Source organism: Monodelphis domestica, chromosome 3, assembly GCF_027887165.1.
Source record: "Monodelphis domestica isolate mMonDom1 chromosome 3, mMonDom1.pri, whole genome shotgun sequence".
Lineage (NCBI taxonomy): Eukaryota > Metazoa > Chordata > Mammalia > Didelphimorphia > Didelphidae > Monodelphis > Monodelphis domestica.
In genome coordinates, this window is record NC_077229.1 from 12,597,036 (window position 1) to 12,613,284 (window position 16,249).

General features: G+C 43.4%; 1 protein-coding gene across 3 annotated transcripts in view; it reads right to left on the reverse strand.

Annotated features, from left to right (window-relative positions):
- Positions 1 to 16,203, reverse strand: part of LOC100617630 (zinc finger protein 260-like) — a 31,961-nt gene extending 15,758 nt beyond the window's left edge. For 2 of the 3 annotated variants that reach the window (XM_056820550.1, XM_056820549.1), the window contains exon 1: positions 9,945 to 16,203. Coding sequence is in view for 1 of the 3 variants with exons in the window: in XM_016432572.2 (XP_016288058.2) it covers positions 1,984 to 2,022 (39 nt within the window). In the remaining 2 variants the exon portion in view is untranslated. Of the gene's footprint in view, positions 1 to 1,983; positions 4,155 to 9,944 lie in introns of all 3 variants that reach the window. The other variant, XM_016432572.2, reaches the window with a different exon arrangement.
- Between the last annotated feature and the right edge of the window lie 46 nt (positions 16,204 to 16,249).

Here is a 16,249-nt window from a genome sequence, read left to right on the forward strand (position 1 = left end):
GGTCTCCCAGGGCTAGAGAGCAGCTTGTCCTAAAGACTAGGAAGAAAAAAATGGTGTAGGTGCAGACAGGCCTATACTAGCCTTTGAATGGGGGGCTGGAAAAGCCTCAATGTGAGGCCAAAAGGTGGTGAGGAAGGTTTGGGAGGGGAAAAAACAAACAAACAAAAAAAAGAAAGGCTTGTTACTTAAGGCAAAATATAAAACCCCTCCTTGAAGGTAACCCCCTCGCCCCAGGGTCCAGCCTGAGTGACCAGGTGCTTCCAAGTCGGCCTACAGGGTTGGGGGCTGGGCACTAGCTCTGAGGGCTGCTGGGACTCTGAGGCTTTACTGGGGAAAGGCTTAGCAGGGAGTCTTCACTGAGCTGGCCTGGGAGGGGCAAAAGGCATGGATGGAGAGCACAGGCTGTCTTCAGGGTCCCCTGCTAGGATTTTACCCTTATTAGGCCCTGAAATGCTTCTCAGGGTTAAGGGACCAGCTTTAGGGATCTTGTTGCTGCTTCCCCAAAGCCCCACCTCCTAGTAAAGCTAATGCTAGAGGCAGAAGTGGGCTCAGAAAGGGCCAAAAAAAAAAAAAAAGAAAAAAGAAAAGAAAAAACCTCTCAGGAGGAAGATACTCTTCTGTAAAGGGCTAGAATTGAAGAGATTTCGGTCACACCTGGTTTTGGGGTGAAGAAATCAGAGCTGAAGTCCCAAAACCTGTCTCTTTTTGGGTGGTGGGAAGCTAAAAGCTGAGCTTGTTAACCTCCCCCAATACTTGGCTCCTTCTTTCCAATCCAGAGTTCTGGGCCACCAGGTAGTAGCTTTGATCTGTCCTAGTTGCTGAATCTGGTCCACACCCTGGAATTTTTTAGCCAATTTAATTTAGCTACTAAGAAATTTACTTAAGAATAATTTAGAGAGAGTAAAAAATGAAAAAGCTGAAGAAAATGAGGATACTTGTCTGGCCTTTGTGGTTGCCCAATTGTAATAATTAAAATTAAATTATCAGGCTATTAGTAGCTTTAACAATTTAATTAAATCAAAGTAGTAATAGTCAAGAGAGGGAAATATAGGAAAAAGCTAGAGAGCAGCTTAGCTAAATACCCTTATTGCTGTTCTGATGGACTGAAGCTCACAACCAACACTTGTCCCTTCAGGTTCCAACCTCCAGTCAGAAGAGCGTGCTATTGGGAGACCAGGGCCTTGGCCTCCCCCTTATAAGCAGTTTTCTCCACCCACTGGCTAAACTTGTTAACTAATCCCAAGATTTAATACCTTCTAATACAAGAGAAAGCTAAAAGCTAAATTTGTTAACTTTCCCCAATACTTAAAGCCTTCTAATATAAAAGAAAGCAAAAAACTAAACACAGGTGGGTCACAGATCTCTCCCACTTAAAGATAAGTGGGGTGTATACATGTTTCTAGAGATTAAATAAAAAATGGGCAGGGGAGAATTAATCCCATCTTCACATGAGCTGGGATTCCTGTAGAGACTTGGGGAACTTCAGAGGGCCCTGTACCCCCTTTATAGTTTCACAGCATAGCAAAGAGGCAAATATGTACTTTAGGATAATATCTACATGAACTATATCATATTACTGCCTCCCTAGGGAAAGGAGAGAGGGAGAGAGAGAACATTGAGGGCAAAATGTCAGAAAACAAACTTCAGAAAGGACTGTTTATGGTTGAATGGGTTTCCTTAGGTTTTGCTCCCTCTATGTCCCCCTGAAATGATAGTCCTCTTATCTGACTACAGGTTAAATATGGTTTAATAATTATAGTAAATCAAGAAAGGGGATAGGTAAGTGGGAATAGGAGAACTTTGCTGCTTCTGCAGTTAAGCCAAGCTGGCTCAGCTTCAGATTATCTATCTTCCTCTTAACTAGTCACTATCTCTACCCTACTAAAGAAAAGGCAAGTGTCCTTCTTGGGAGGGTCAAGTGATGGAAAGGATCTTCAGGGTGACCCCCTGAAGTTAAGGGATCAACCCCTTTCAGTAGCTTACTTTTATCTTGTTCTTCCTCAAATGGATGCTCTCACACATACAGGAACCTTTTTTTTCTCCAGGGCAAGGGAATGGAGGCAAGGTTTTTCACAAGTTGGGATATAGAGCTCCTGGTCTTTTCTCCACACTCAGCCATGGTCAGAGGGAAAAGACCATACCTGTTATGGTTTCTCCCACAATCCTCTTCTCTCACTCCAACTGTCACTGCCCCTCCTATTACATTCCAACTGATGTCTGCTCCATCTCAGTGGGCAAAAATGCAAAAGCTTGATTCACAATTTTCCTTTCCACACTACCAAGAAGGAGAAATCACTAACTCACATTGCTTAGCCTTTTCAGCTTGTCTTAGAAATGATACAAAGACCAAAGGTAAGGGATAAATTAAAAAAAAAAAGGAAAAAGAAAGCTGTCTATTGTCTCCATTCTTCCTATATAATGAGCATCTGTTCTCGATATCCCTTGGATAGGAGACCTGAAAAGTGAAACTTGCCTCAAATTTGTTTCCCAGCTAAGGGCTTCCCTTTCAATTATAAATGTACTTTTTCAAAAAATAAGAACTGTTCATTTTATCTTCTGTAATCCAACCTGTCTCCTGGGTAGAGAGGAATTCTTCCACTCTCCATGAATCTCCATGACATGAATAAAAGGAGGATACTTATGTATCTATAAAAAGTTGCTGGGGGAGGGGAGTATTTCTCTATTCTTCATAAGGAGAGATTAGTATCTTCCTTCAAAAGGATACCTAACATTCACTAATTTTTACAGGAAGTTTCCAATCTAACATTACTAAAAATGATAAATGCATGATGTAGAATATTGCATGTTTTCCAATACAATAAGGTTTCTCTCCAGTGTGGATTAGCTGATGTTTTGCAAGAGAGCTCCTGTATGTGAAAACCTTTCCACAGTGCTTACATTCACAAGGTTTCTCTCCAGTGTGGATTCTCTGATGCGCAAAAAGATTGCCCTTCTATGTGAAAGCCTTTCCACAGTTTATATTCATAAGGTTACTATACAGGGTGGATTTTATGATGTGCAGCAAGATTGTCCCTCTGTGTGAAAGCCTTTCCATATTTTTTACATTCACAAGGTTTCTCTCCAGTGTGAATTAGCTGATGTTTAGTGAGACTTCCTCTTGATGTGAAAGTCTTTCCACAGTGTTTACATTCAAAAGGTTTCTCTCCAATGTGTATTAGCTGATGTTTAGTGAGACTTCCTCTCAATGTGAAAGCCTTTCCACAGTGTTTACATTCATAAGGTTTCTCTCCAGTGTGGATTCTCTTATGGGCAACAAGAGGGCCCCTCTGTGTGAAAGCCTTTCCACACTGTTTACATTCATAAGGTTTCTCTCCAGTGTGGATTTTCTCATGTTTAGCGAGAGATGTCCTTGATAAAAGCCCTTCCACAGTGATTGCATTCATAAGGTTTCTCTCCATCGTGGGTTCTCTGATGTGCTGCAAGAGAACTCATCTGTGTGAAAGCCTTTCCACAGTGATTGTATTCATAAGGTTTCTCTCCATTGTGGATTCTGTGATGTGCTGCAAGGGAGCCCCTCTACATGAAAGCCTTTCCACACTGTTTTCATTCATAAGGTTTCTCTCCAGTGTGGATTCTCTGATGTGCAGCAAAAGATTTCTTCCATGTAAAACCCTTTCCACACTCTTTACATTCATATGGTTTCTCTCCCAGATGGAGTATTTGATGTGCAGCAAGATCAGAGTTTTGACTGAAAAGTTTCCCAACTTCTTTCTTCAGAACAACCATCTCTACCCATTTACTTTTTGGATGTCTAATGATGTCTAAACTGCAGCCAAAGGCCATTGCTCCTAGGCTACCTTGATACATGGGCTTTTCAGAAGTTTTCTCATTCCACTGAAAAAGTCCTACTTATTCAGGAAAGCATTTGCTGTATTGACTATTCTGACAACAGACATTTTCTGAGGTCACTTTAATATAATGATTTAGGACTGAAAATTGACTGAATTTCTTTGTAGCAACATCAACTTCATGGTCACTCTTTAGATTTCTATTGATCTTGACATCAGAGTCACAAATTTCTCTGAAAATGAAGTTATGGGAACCCTCAATCATGCATCTTTCAAGGTCAGATCCTTCCACAAAAATCATCAGTTTTGTAAACATCTCCTTCACTTCAAAATTAGTCTCTGCTTCTGAAGAAAACAAATTATGATATAAACACAGAAGGAAGAAGGAAACATACACACACACATACAGAGCAATATAAGTTCCTTCCTCTGATGGCAGAAAGTAAACTGACTTTTATTCTCTTTCCACAAGCAAAAAGGAGTTTTTAAACAAGTAGAACCAGTCTTTGGATACACCATTTGGTGATATCTGCAAGATGAATGATTTTAAAAAAGACTTTGACATATAATAACAATGAAATCTCACAATGGACCTATGACAGGCAGGACAAAGAGTCTCATCAAATTTCACAACTCACGTAATGAGTAAAGAATGGAGGAATGAGCCGAACAATTTCCTTGCAGGTATACTATAACTCAAACCCTGTTCCTGAGTATGCTTTGTCCTCCATATTGGACAGTCTTTCTCCACTGTGTTTTCTATCTTTCCTAAAAGTCACTCATCTATTATTGTTATCATTTTGTGAATCTCAGGTAACCTTCCAGATATTCTGTTCTCATCAATTTAAATGCACTATTACATGGTAATTCTAGGTAAATTTATTTATGCTAAGCAGAAAAACAACTTCTCTTTTTAACTCTTATGCAGTGATTTTCAAAATGGAACATAAATTTCCTTCTTTTCTCTATACATGCAAAGATATTATGACATTCAATTTGGAATTATGCCCAACAGGTTTAAAAGAATGTATGGCCTTTGGTTCAGCAATACCACTACCAGGTTTGTATCCCAAAAAGATAATAAAAAAATGGTTGTACAAAAATCCTCACATCCCCACTTTTTGTGGTGTATGAAATTGGAAAATGAGGGGATATCCCTTGATTGAGAAATGACTGAACAAACAGTGGTATATGATGGTGGTAGAATACTATTGTGCTGTAAGGAATGAATTGGAGGATTTCTATATCAACTGGAAGTACCTCCATGAACTGATTGAAATGAGTAGAACCAAGAGAACATTGAACACAGAAAGTGAAATTTTGTGGAATGATCCAATTTAGTGAAATTTGCAACTATTAGTAATGTAATGACACAGGACAATACTGAGGAATTCATGAGAAAGAATGCAGTCCACACTGAGGGAAAGAACTGTGAAGACTGGATTTAGCTAGATCCTGATTGATTGTAACAATAAAAATACTTAGCTCTTCCTTTATTGTGAAGATAAAATTGTAATGCACAAAAAGGTGATAACTTAGAATTTAAGTAGATCTGCCCATTTTAACCACAAAAAGGTGTTAAGTAACTACAAAAGGTGAACTTAACAAAGGAGGTGTTAAGTAACCCAAAAAGATATAATCTAATCAGAGAAGGTGATAACTAAGGAATGGGCAGTCCTGGAGAAAAGCATCTGCTGTGATTGGTAGATGTGAAAATTTAGGGGAGGTGACAGAAGAGATAAAGGTCTTTAAATAGAGGAAGCAAAGACTGAAGAAGGACAGAGTCAGTCACGTGGGCTTGGAGTGAAGGATGAGTCACTCGGAGCTGGAGGGAAGATGGACATTCGGACATTCAGAGATTCGGAGAGACGGACATTCGGGCACTGACTCGGAGGGGCGATGGGAAGATAAGACACCCAGACTTCTTTTTAGACTGTCACGGTTGGTGAGTGAAAGGCTGACTTAGTGGACTTGCTTTTCTCTTCCCCTGGCTGGGGCTTAGAAATTCTAACTGACTTAGTGACCTCGCCTTTCTGGAGGCATGAAGCCTCCAGATAAGGCCCATCTTCTTGAGGCTCTCTTCCCTTGGCTGGGGCTTAGAGATTCTAACTGGTATAAGAAGAAGCCAGAGTTTTCTCTCTTTCCCTCATTCCTTAATATCTTCCTTCTATTGTAAATATAGTAAATAAACTACCATAAATTCCATTTACTTTAATAATTCACTTTGGGATTTAGAAATTAAATCCCTGGTGATCACCCAATAAAACCACCTATTATATATAGAGTCCCAACTACAATGAATTTTAACAGAAATGTTGGAGTAGAAACACAGAAGAAAAGTATATGATTTATCACTTGTATATATGGGTACTAGGTGAAAAGTCCTACCTCTTTTAAGATTATAACAGTATTATCCTTCATGATTATTTTAATAACATTAATCGTAAGTTAAAAGTCAAAAATATAGTTTGTTTCATAAGAATTATAAACATTAGCTAAAAAAAATAAAGTTTAGGTGGTGTAACATCTTTATAGGAATTTGACCTTAAACCTACAACCCAAGTTGACTCAAGAAGTTTCACAAACTGTATTAAGTGTACACATTACATTTTTCAATTAAAGAATTTCCAGAGCAATTATATCAAATAATTCCTCCTTATGGCAGGATGAATTCTAACTACAAGGAAACCAAATAATACTTGTGGGATGAAATATATTCTCTGCATGTAAATGGTAAGATTTGCCTTTTGAGAGAAGAGCTTTTGGGACAGTCACTAACATTATTTTGAGTCTTGAGTTCAGTTATAGTCGTCTGATGGGTCTTTGATCATGAATCTGGTAATCCACCATTCCAGAGAAAAGTTACAAGTTACTCAAGAATATGATCTGGAACAGTTACAGGTGGAGATTTTGTATGGCAGAACTCAAGGGGGTGATTCTAAGCACATCTGTGTGAATCCCCTTTTGACTCATTTGAGAAGTTGTACTAATTTGTCCTGAGATCTGCTTTGTAACAAGATTTTAGCAGGAACATCTAAAGTAGCTCTACAAGCAACAGGAAACCAAAGAAGCAAATATAGTAAAGAGGAGACCTATTCCCAAGTGTCTGAGATGGTTTTTGAGCCGCAGAGAACTAGCTGTGACACCTGAAATCTGAAATGGAGTTTTTCCAACACTGAGGATGGATGACTATATTGCAAAGAAGCCTGTTATTAATTAATGTTGTCAACTGCTACTGGATGACCTTTGCTTTTTGGATGACTCTCTCTGTACACACATTTCTTCTGTTTACAAGCTGAGAGGAGAAGCAGAAGATTTAAGACCATCAGAGTAATACCTTAGGCCAAACCCACAACAAATGGTCCACTATTTTATCTTGATTTCTCTGAGAAAAATAAATTTGTGTGACGAAACTTTCTGGTTTTCCTTGGTCTGATGATTTTTTGAACAACACTTGTGCTCTTTCATTTGATTCTTTAGGAATTTTCTCCTGCTTTTACCTTGCTGACAATTCTCCCTTGAGTGACCTGTACAATCAGAACCTTCTGAAACTACCTCATTAAGAAATGAGACTTTTGCCCAGTCTGCATTGTGATATTCTTCTTTGGTGGCATAAAGACACAGTTAAAGAATCCCCCGGGGGCAGTCAAGTGGCTTAGTGGATGGAGAGTCAGTTCTAGAGATGGGGGTTACTGGGTTAAAATCTGGTCTCAAACATTTCCAAGCTGTGTGACCCTGGGCAAGTCACTTCACCCTCACTGTGTGACCCTTACTGTTCTTCTGCCTTGGAACTGATACACAGTATGTGCACTCCAATCAGGTTCTTCACTGGAAAATGATTTAATTCATGTTTTCTCTTTTATTGTCCTGCCCATGGTAAAGGATGCTGCTCTAATAACTCTAGACATTTTCAGAAGACATCTTTGCTCTCCACACATAATTCCTAAGACAGATGGGAGTCCCTCCCTCTAAGGATATAAGCAGGAGGATGCTGAGCCCTGAACTTCTGAAGCCTACTCTGGGCCACCAACAGCCACAGCATCCTGCTCAACTCAGCCTACTGGCTGCTGGTGTCTCACAGCAGCTGCTGCCCATTGAAGGGAGCCCAACATCTTCCACACTGCCTGTGCCCTGGAGGACAGCTTGTTGGGTTCAATTCATTCCCGTAAAGCTTCTCATCAGGTTTGCTCATCTGACATTTGTGGTCCTATACTGTAAACTGATACCTCCAAACTGTGAGCTATGGCAGCTCCCTCATTCTCCCAGAACCTGGTGCTCTGAAATGGTGTCATTGTCCTGGCAGGCTTCTTTCCACCCTAACCAGCTCCTGAAATGGCTGCCTGAAGTCAGTGAAACCCCTGTAAAGTCAAAGCTCCTATTCTAGGGATTCGGGTAACTAGAGATGTTACACTCCAGGGTAGATGAATGGCAGCCCCTGGGCCTGTCTGGCTGACACCAGAGCTGACTCATTGAGGCAGCAGCTACCAAGGCTGGAAAACGCGAGAACGTGATGGATGTAGGGGCAGCCAGGGTGAATCCTTGATCTCAAGCAGTGATGGCGCCCCTGGAGGCCTGGAAAAGACACAGCTCTTAGTTCTACTCTATTCCAGTGTGGGGGAGCTTGGCCATTGCTGGGGATGGGGGCATCGGGGTCCTGGGAGTTATTCCCTCTGGCTCTGGGGTCTCTGCTTGGGGTAGACTGTAGTCCTTCAGGGAGTGGAAGCCCCAAGGTGGGGAGACTTCCTCTTTGGACACCTGTGGGGAATTAGAGGGGGGGGGGGGGGCTCAGAGGAGCTCCCAGGCCCTTCTGATGGCCTCAGGGGAGACTCTCCCCAACAGAGGAGAACAGGGAGCCTCAGGCTTGGGAAGGGCCTTGGACAAGTCAGGAAGAAGCTTCCTCACCTTCTCTGCTGCCATCTTTGGCTTCATTCCATTCAGAAACTGCATTGCTGGATTGTGGGAGATGGGGGCGGGGGGAGCGCTGAGGGGAAGACGGGCATCAGGTAGGGGTGGGGAAGAGCCTGTTGGCATTTCTTCTGTGCCCAAGATCAGGCTCCTTCTATGGCAAGTGGGCACAGGAACCCCCATGTTTGCTGCCCCCGGACAGGCTCACGTTGCCTGCTTCTCCCTCATTCTCTCCTCTGGGGGAGGGCAAAGCCCCGCCATGGCTCATGGCATAGACAGAGTCGCCCCGGCCTGAGCCAGGCACTTCCCTGTTTGTCCCTTTTCTGTGGTCCTTTCAAGTGATGGTCAGACAAGCACACACATTGGGTTCCCCCCTCCCTCCAGCTCAGCAATATGAAACTGCACCACAACCGGAGTTATTATTGCTGCCTAGAAGTTGGGAGCAGAAAGTCTCAGTAGCCAAGGCAGGGAGCAAGGCCGCACCTGCGCACTGACTCCCTCTCAAACTCACCCAAAAAAAGAGGTCCAAAAATTGCAACTGTGAGCCTTCCAAGATCTGAAACTACCTACATGAGGTTCCCAGAATGCCTTGGGGATGTTACAGGGGGAGGTGCCAAGACTGCAGTGATATAGGAAACTAGGCAATTTGGGAAATGGAGAAAGCCTTGGGGAAGGGCATGGAGTACAGGAAGTGGTGCCAGGAATTCTCATAAGGAATTCTGGGAAATGTAGTTCGGCTTGGGTCCCTGGGTTTAGAGACATGGTAGGGGAGGAGTTATACAGGAATTCGGGGAGTCGTGGGGGAGTGATGCGGTAGGGCTGCAGCCTCCTCCTCCTCACCCCCATTTCCCCTGCAAGCTCAGCCTAGATTATTTAGCCTGCAAAATGCCTCAGACGAATGCCTGGCACACAGAGAGCTCCTAATAGGTGTCTACTGATTGAATCAATGGATCTACGTTCTTCGCGGCCCAGGTGGGGCAAGAATCCATTGGGACGGACACCCCCCTCCCCCCAGCACACTTTTACAGCCCAGGATACCACCTCTACTAGCCCCCGCTTGTTGCACATGCGCAAATGCTTCCGGCCACACTCACAGGCTCACTAACCCGGAAAGGGTGCACCCGGGTCTTACGGAGCAGAAAGTCTCAGCTGTCAGAGCACGGAGCCCCAGGGAGCCCCGGCCCCCCACCCCACCCCAGCACCACTGACTCCCTCCCCTCCTCCTCTCACCTAGTAAAGATCCTAGAACAACAGCAGCAAGTCTTCCAGGAGCTGAGATTGCCCATGTGAGTTCCAAGCATGCCCGGAGGCCGTCTCGGTGGGGAGGAGCCAGGACCGGGGAGGTCAGGTAACTGGCTTTCTGGGAAATGGAGTCCTCCACAGGCGGAGGGCCAAGACATGCAGGATGTCATGACACCGGCATTCTGGAAAATGGAGTCCTCCTGTCTAGACCACTCCATGTAGAGACTCGGTGGGGGAGGGGTCACATAGGAATTGTTCCCCAACCTGGGGGGCTGCAGCCTTCTCCCCCACCCCCATTTCCCCTTCCCGCCCAGCCTCGCTGCTGCTTTGGCATGGAAGCTACCTCAGGCTACAGCCTGGCACACAGCAGGTGCCTCATAAGTGTCAATTAATTGACTAAATGATTGATCAACCAATGGATCTCCCCTAACCCAGGGCCTGTGGAGTTGCCTCTTGGATCCCCGGTTTTGACAGAGAAGGAAACTGAGGCAGAGGGCAGCAGCCCCAGCAGGGGGAGCCTGCCCAAGGCCCTCCCCAGCCTTTGCCTCAGTTTCTCCCACTGTGGGATCCAGACAAAAAGAGCCTGAGCCTGGGGGCTCCCAGAGCACCCCCCCCCCCCAGGGCCTTGGAAACAGAACTGCATCCTCGGGGTCTCCTGGGCCTCTGGGCCAGCTGAGGAAGGTCTCCTTCAGCACCTCCCCCAGCACACAAAGCCCAAAGACTCTTCAGAGGCCTGGGGGAGGCCCAGGAACTCCCTCCTGCCCTTTGGGAAGCCACAGAAGGCAGCAGCAGCCGCTGAGCCCGGGCTCTGAGCCCTGATGGACAGAGGACAGTCTGGGGGGGTGTCTGGGTGTATCTGCAGAGCTGCTGGGCTCAGGATGTTCAGGCCTGGCTGCCTCTTCCCGACCCCTTTGGGGCTTTTTGGGCAGAGGCTGGGCGGCTTTGCCCTCTTCTCCTGCAGCCCATTGGACAGGGGAGGAAACTGAGGCAAGCAGGCTAAAGTGACCTGTCCAGGGTCCTGCAGGGGGAGAAAACTCAGGCCTCCCTGACTCCAGGCCCTGATCTAGCAGGCACTTAAGTGCTAAAGGCCCTGGAAGGGCTTCTCTCCCTGGACAATTCTTCCTTTGCTGGCCTAAGAGCCCAGGACTGCTGCTCTGAATTCACTCTGCTGTCTCTGGAGTTCAGGAGGGGAGAATACACAGGCCTGGACTGGGCATGGCCTGCCCTCCCCTGGGTTGGCTGTGTCGGGGTGGCCCGGGGCCTTCCCTGGAGTCTAAGACTCTCCTTCCTGGCTTTGGGCCTGTCCAGGCTGAGCTGGGAGGCAGCCCTAAAGGGAGACCTAGAGGGGGAGGCCTCCAGGAAGGGTGGCCAGGCCTGCCCTCAGGGGAGGCATCAGGGGTGTCCAGCACCCTCTGCGTGGTCCCCCTAGGCCTGCCTGCCCCCAAGAGCCCAGGAGGAGCTCTTTCCTGCAGGCACCCCCAGGCTCAGTCCCCAGGTTTTCCCTGCAGAAGGTCACGGCCAGACATCAGGGAACTCATGCTGGAGAGAAGCCCTAGACTGCAATGAGTGGGAAAGGCCTGCTGCCAAAATACAGATCTTTCATTGCTTGAAAAACAGATTCATGAAACGAAGAAGTCCTGGAATTGCAGTGAATGTGGAAGGAAGGCCTCCCTCTGGATCACAGCTGCTTCCTCAACCTGAGAGGATTCTTGCTGGAGAGAACCGCCTTAGTAGAATCAGAGAAGCAGTACTTTCTCTGGGGGACTCTGATTAATTTCCTTCTCACTGGAAAGAAACCACAGGAATGGGGCGCCTGTGGAAAGCCCTTCTGTTACTGAGGGTGAGCCATCTCTCCTTATTAGAGGAGTCATTGGCTGGAGATGCCAAGGAGGCACATGCTCTCCAGGAGCCAGAATGTTGACTGATCTTCCTTGACACCATGGTGCTGTTACCTGGGAGCTTTTTATTGGGGACAGGAGAGTCAGTGGTCCCAGTGGTCACCACCAGTAAAACAAAAGCTAATCCTTAACTCTGATCGCTGAACTTCCTAAATATACTTCCAGCAAGAGAGACAGATGGAGGAGAGACAGGAGAACAGTTCAGAGCTGCTCCAGTGGTCTGGAACAGTTTAACAACAGCTGGAAGTGGTCAGCCCCTAAGAGCCTTGGGGATTATGGCTGAATCTTGTTCCACCAAACATTTTTATCAGTGGCTTGAGATCATATAGGTCAGACTTTGTCAATGTTTAAGCACCATCTACATGTAATCTCTTGTTATTAAAGGCCTTGGTGGTCTGCTTATCTAGTTCATTGATGAACCAGGAAAAGGTAACTTGGTTTACTCTTTTCCCCTAAGCCCAGTTCAGGGAAGCTGGAGATTCCCTGGAGGGATGGGTAGTCAAGTGTCCATCTCAAAAAGAAAGAATAGGTGGAACCTAGGACATGGACTAAGCACTTTACAAATATTTGTAGCTAACAACAGTCCTGGGCTATGCCATTATGAGCCCCGTATTACAGGGGAGAAAAATGAGGCAGGTTAAGTGACTTGCTCAGGATCAGAGTAGGTGTCTGAGGCTGGATTTGAACTCAAAGTCTTCCAACAAGACCATGTGCCCATGGCAGATTAGCCATTTCAAAATCTCCATTCACCACCATCACAAAGCTGGCTGCAAGCCAAAGAGAGAAGAGCCTCAATGTCCATTGTCTTTATCATCTGTCTAAAGGAAATACATAATGACAGGAAGTCAGTGGGCTCTCAGGAAATATAGTTATTTTTTAGGGTAACAGATTTCCAATTATACACTACCACAATCCCTTTTTTCCTCCTATTCCCCCTCCCTTTTATTATTGCCCCCCTCCACCACCTTTTATATTTTCCTTCTGTTCCTTTATAGAGTAAGATAAGATTCTATATACCCCAATGAGTGTGACTGGCCTTCTCAATGAGATTAAGTTATGCTGATTGCCCATCACCACCATCATCTTCCCCTCCACTGTAAGTTTTTCTTCCTATGCCTCTTTATTTGATATATCTGCAATTCACAATAGGATTGTCTTTCTATATTCTGAACTACAAAGCTGTTATGGGAATTTGGAATAGTTCCATCCCAGTCAATGCAGCAATGAAAAAGTCCCAAGAAACATAGGAGAAACCATACTCTGCTTCACATAATTATCGAAGAAATCCATATGGAACAAGATGTTCTACTTTTTATAAGATTTGGAGGAAGAATGGATTTGCCAGGTTTGATTCAGATCCCAGACCTTTTCAATTTCTTACATTAAAATTGAGTTTCCGGGCAAAATATGCAATTGAAATACAGGCCAAAATGTTATTTCTTTCAGTACCAAAATAATTTCACTTATAAAACATTTTCAATAAAATTTGTTTCTTCTATATTTTCTATGCAATTTTTTATAAACAATTTTTATAAAATTTCTAAATGATCACACATTCAAAGTTAAATTGAAAACTGTTTCTATATTTTCATGACCCAATTTTATTTCTAATTTATTTCAAAAATTGTATTTCTGATTTTATTTTTCAAAATTATGAAACTTTTCCAAAGCTATTTCCCCCTCTTTTTAGTGATATACCCCTTTTGAATCATATTAATAAGCAATACATTGTAGACATTCTAATGTTCTACTAGAAAGTACTGAAGTGATCTGGTCAGCTACTCTCGCCCATTTTATGACTGGGATTGCTTTGCACACAATAATGACTTCTGGGCATGAATTGCCAGGCATGCTGGGTGATGACATTTTTACAAAGAAAAGGCTTGACTTCAGTACTCACCTAGAATCTGTGATACCCGGACTGCATTTTAGCCTTGTGTCTTTGCCTTCTTTATCTTCATGGGTGTCTTCACAGATGATGATTGTCCATCCATCTTTGTCACCTCCAGCCTCAGTGTCCTGGGCAGCATTTATAGGCTGGGCCTTCTCCAACTGCTGCTATCTTTGGAGCTGAACCAGTTCTGTTCTTGGAATGGCAATAAATTTAGCTGCCTGGCCATATAGATCAGGCAGAAGAGAGGATGACCTCAAAAACCACTGCAGTTCCTGCAGCCCCAAACCACGGTAGTTCTGGTAACTGCCTTCACCTCCTCTAAGCCAGGATTGCCAGGGGGGAACAGTGAAATCTGTATAGTTTTGTTTTGGTTTTACAGTCATACCAGGCTTCCCCCAGATAGATGAAGATCAGGTGGGGATTTGAGGTGACAGTGATGTTTTACATTTTCCATTTTTCTAGCAAGCCTCTGGTCTAAGGAAGCCCGCATTCAGTGGCGTAGCAGCTCAAGTCACTAGGCATGGGGAAATGCTAACCTTGGGCCAATTGTGGTTTTGAGTGCTTTTGAAAGAGAAACTGCAGTGAACACAGTAAAGTGGCTTCACTGTCTCTCCAGAAGGTGAATGTTAGGGCTAATAGCCAGCTGACCCTGATATGGAATATACCCGTCTCTTGGTCCTGGGTGCTGACAGGTCCTCCTTGGGAAAAGTCCTTTTTCCTGGTACCTGGGATGTCTTGTTTACCTTCCTGAATCAAAGGGAACCATTTCATGGCTGGGGGAGGCCAAGAATGAGTCAGCTTTGCAGTGGAGTTGGTAAGTCCTCCTAAATTATCTGAAATCTTTTGGAGAGTTTATGATGGTCTGTGACAGTCTGATCCACATGACATTGGTATCTAATCAGGTAAATGCAACAAATATTGGGCTTCAGGTTTTACAGCACTTACGGAATAGAAGACAGCCGACAAATCAACACTGAGAAATGAGTGGCACTATGAAGAATCGCCATCACAGTAGCGAAATAACTGGACTTATCATTAGTGCAACTCAAACTACTGAGGCACAGGTGGTCATTTTCCTCTTTTGGTAAAAATTATAGGATTGAGAGATTTTTATTCTGGTCTAATAGTGCAAAAGACAAATTCTCATCATTACATTCACTTATTACATCAACAAATTTTCATCAAGCAAATTTACAACAATTATAATCATAACATGTGGCTTAATAATTCTCAATTTACATAAAAATTTTTACTCACAAGATTAACAGCAGATGGAGGCATTGGGGGGCAGAGCTAAGATGGCAGTGTAGCAACAGGAGCCTTCTGAACCTCCTTCCAACCAATCATTACAAAACCTCTCCAAAGGACAGAAATCAAAACCAGAAGAGCAAAGGGGCTCTACCATGGGATTAAGCTTTAAAGGTAGGCAGTGTTTGGGGGTTCTAATGCTAAGAAAGGGCAAAATTGCACTTATCAGAGCACAAGCTGATCACATCTCCCCCACACCATCTGCCATGCCAGAGCCAGAGAGAGGATCAAGGAAATCTCTGAATTCTCAGAGGCTCAGATCCTCTCTCTGTGAAAGGTTTATTATCCTACTTGGTTTATGGAAAACACTATATAAGTGTTAGTTATTATTGCTCTCATTACTATCTTTTAGATCCTTATCTTCTTTCCTGGAAACAATGTCATATATTGCTTTGAAGGCACAAGAGTAGTAAGAGCTAGACAATGGGGTTAAGTGACTTGCTTAGGGTGACACCTAGGAAGTGTCTGAGGCCAGATTTGAATCTATTACCTCCCACCTCTAGTATGGCTGTCTCTCAGTCCACCAAGCCATCCGGCTGCCTCTATTGTTATTGCCACTTTAACAGGTTATTCATATTACATAGTCTTATACAGGGTTGGAAATATATTAGAATTGTAAAGAGTAATAAAAGGAAGTAGATCTGAGTAAGGCATTTTAATAGTTTTGTTTCAGATTTCAAACTCAATGTATTGTTTATGAAAAGGTGAAATTTGGCAAACCTTTATGAAGATATGCTGTAGAAAAGTAGCTTCTCTTACAATCTGGATGCTGCTAGATTGTAAACTACATTTTTAAAAAGGTGAAAAAATACTCATTTTAAACATATTTTAATTATATCAAGCATTGTTTCAAGAATTTTAATTCTCATTTGAGTTATAAATGTAATTCTGAAGCATTATGTTTCCTTTCCGATGATGATTCTCCTTTATGGAAGTAATACAAGAATTTGTTTTGGTTATCAAAAAATTATATTATATGAAAATTATTATAATATTTTAATTTATATCATAGTATTATGTAACATAGAAAGAAATGTTGTTCACCATGAATCATGTAACCATAGAAAAATACTTTAAAATAATTTTAAAAACTAAAATAAAAATATATACTTTTATAACAAGTGTTGTTCAACACTGAACCTATAACTCTTCTCGTCCATCATTATATATTTAGTTTTTTGAGTGTTTATGTG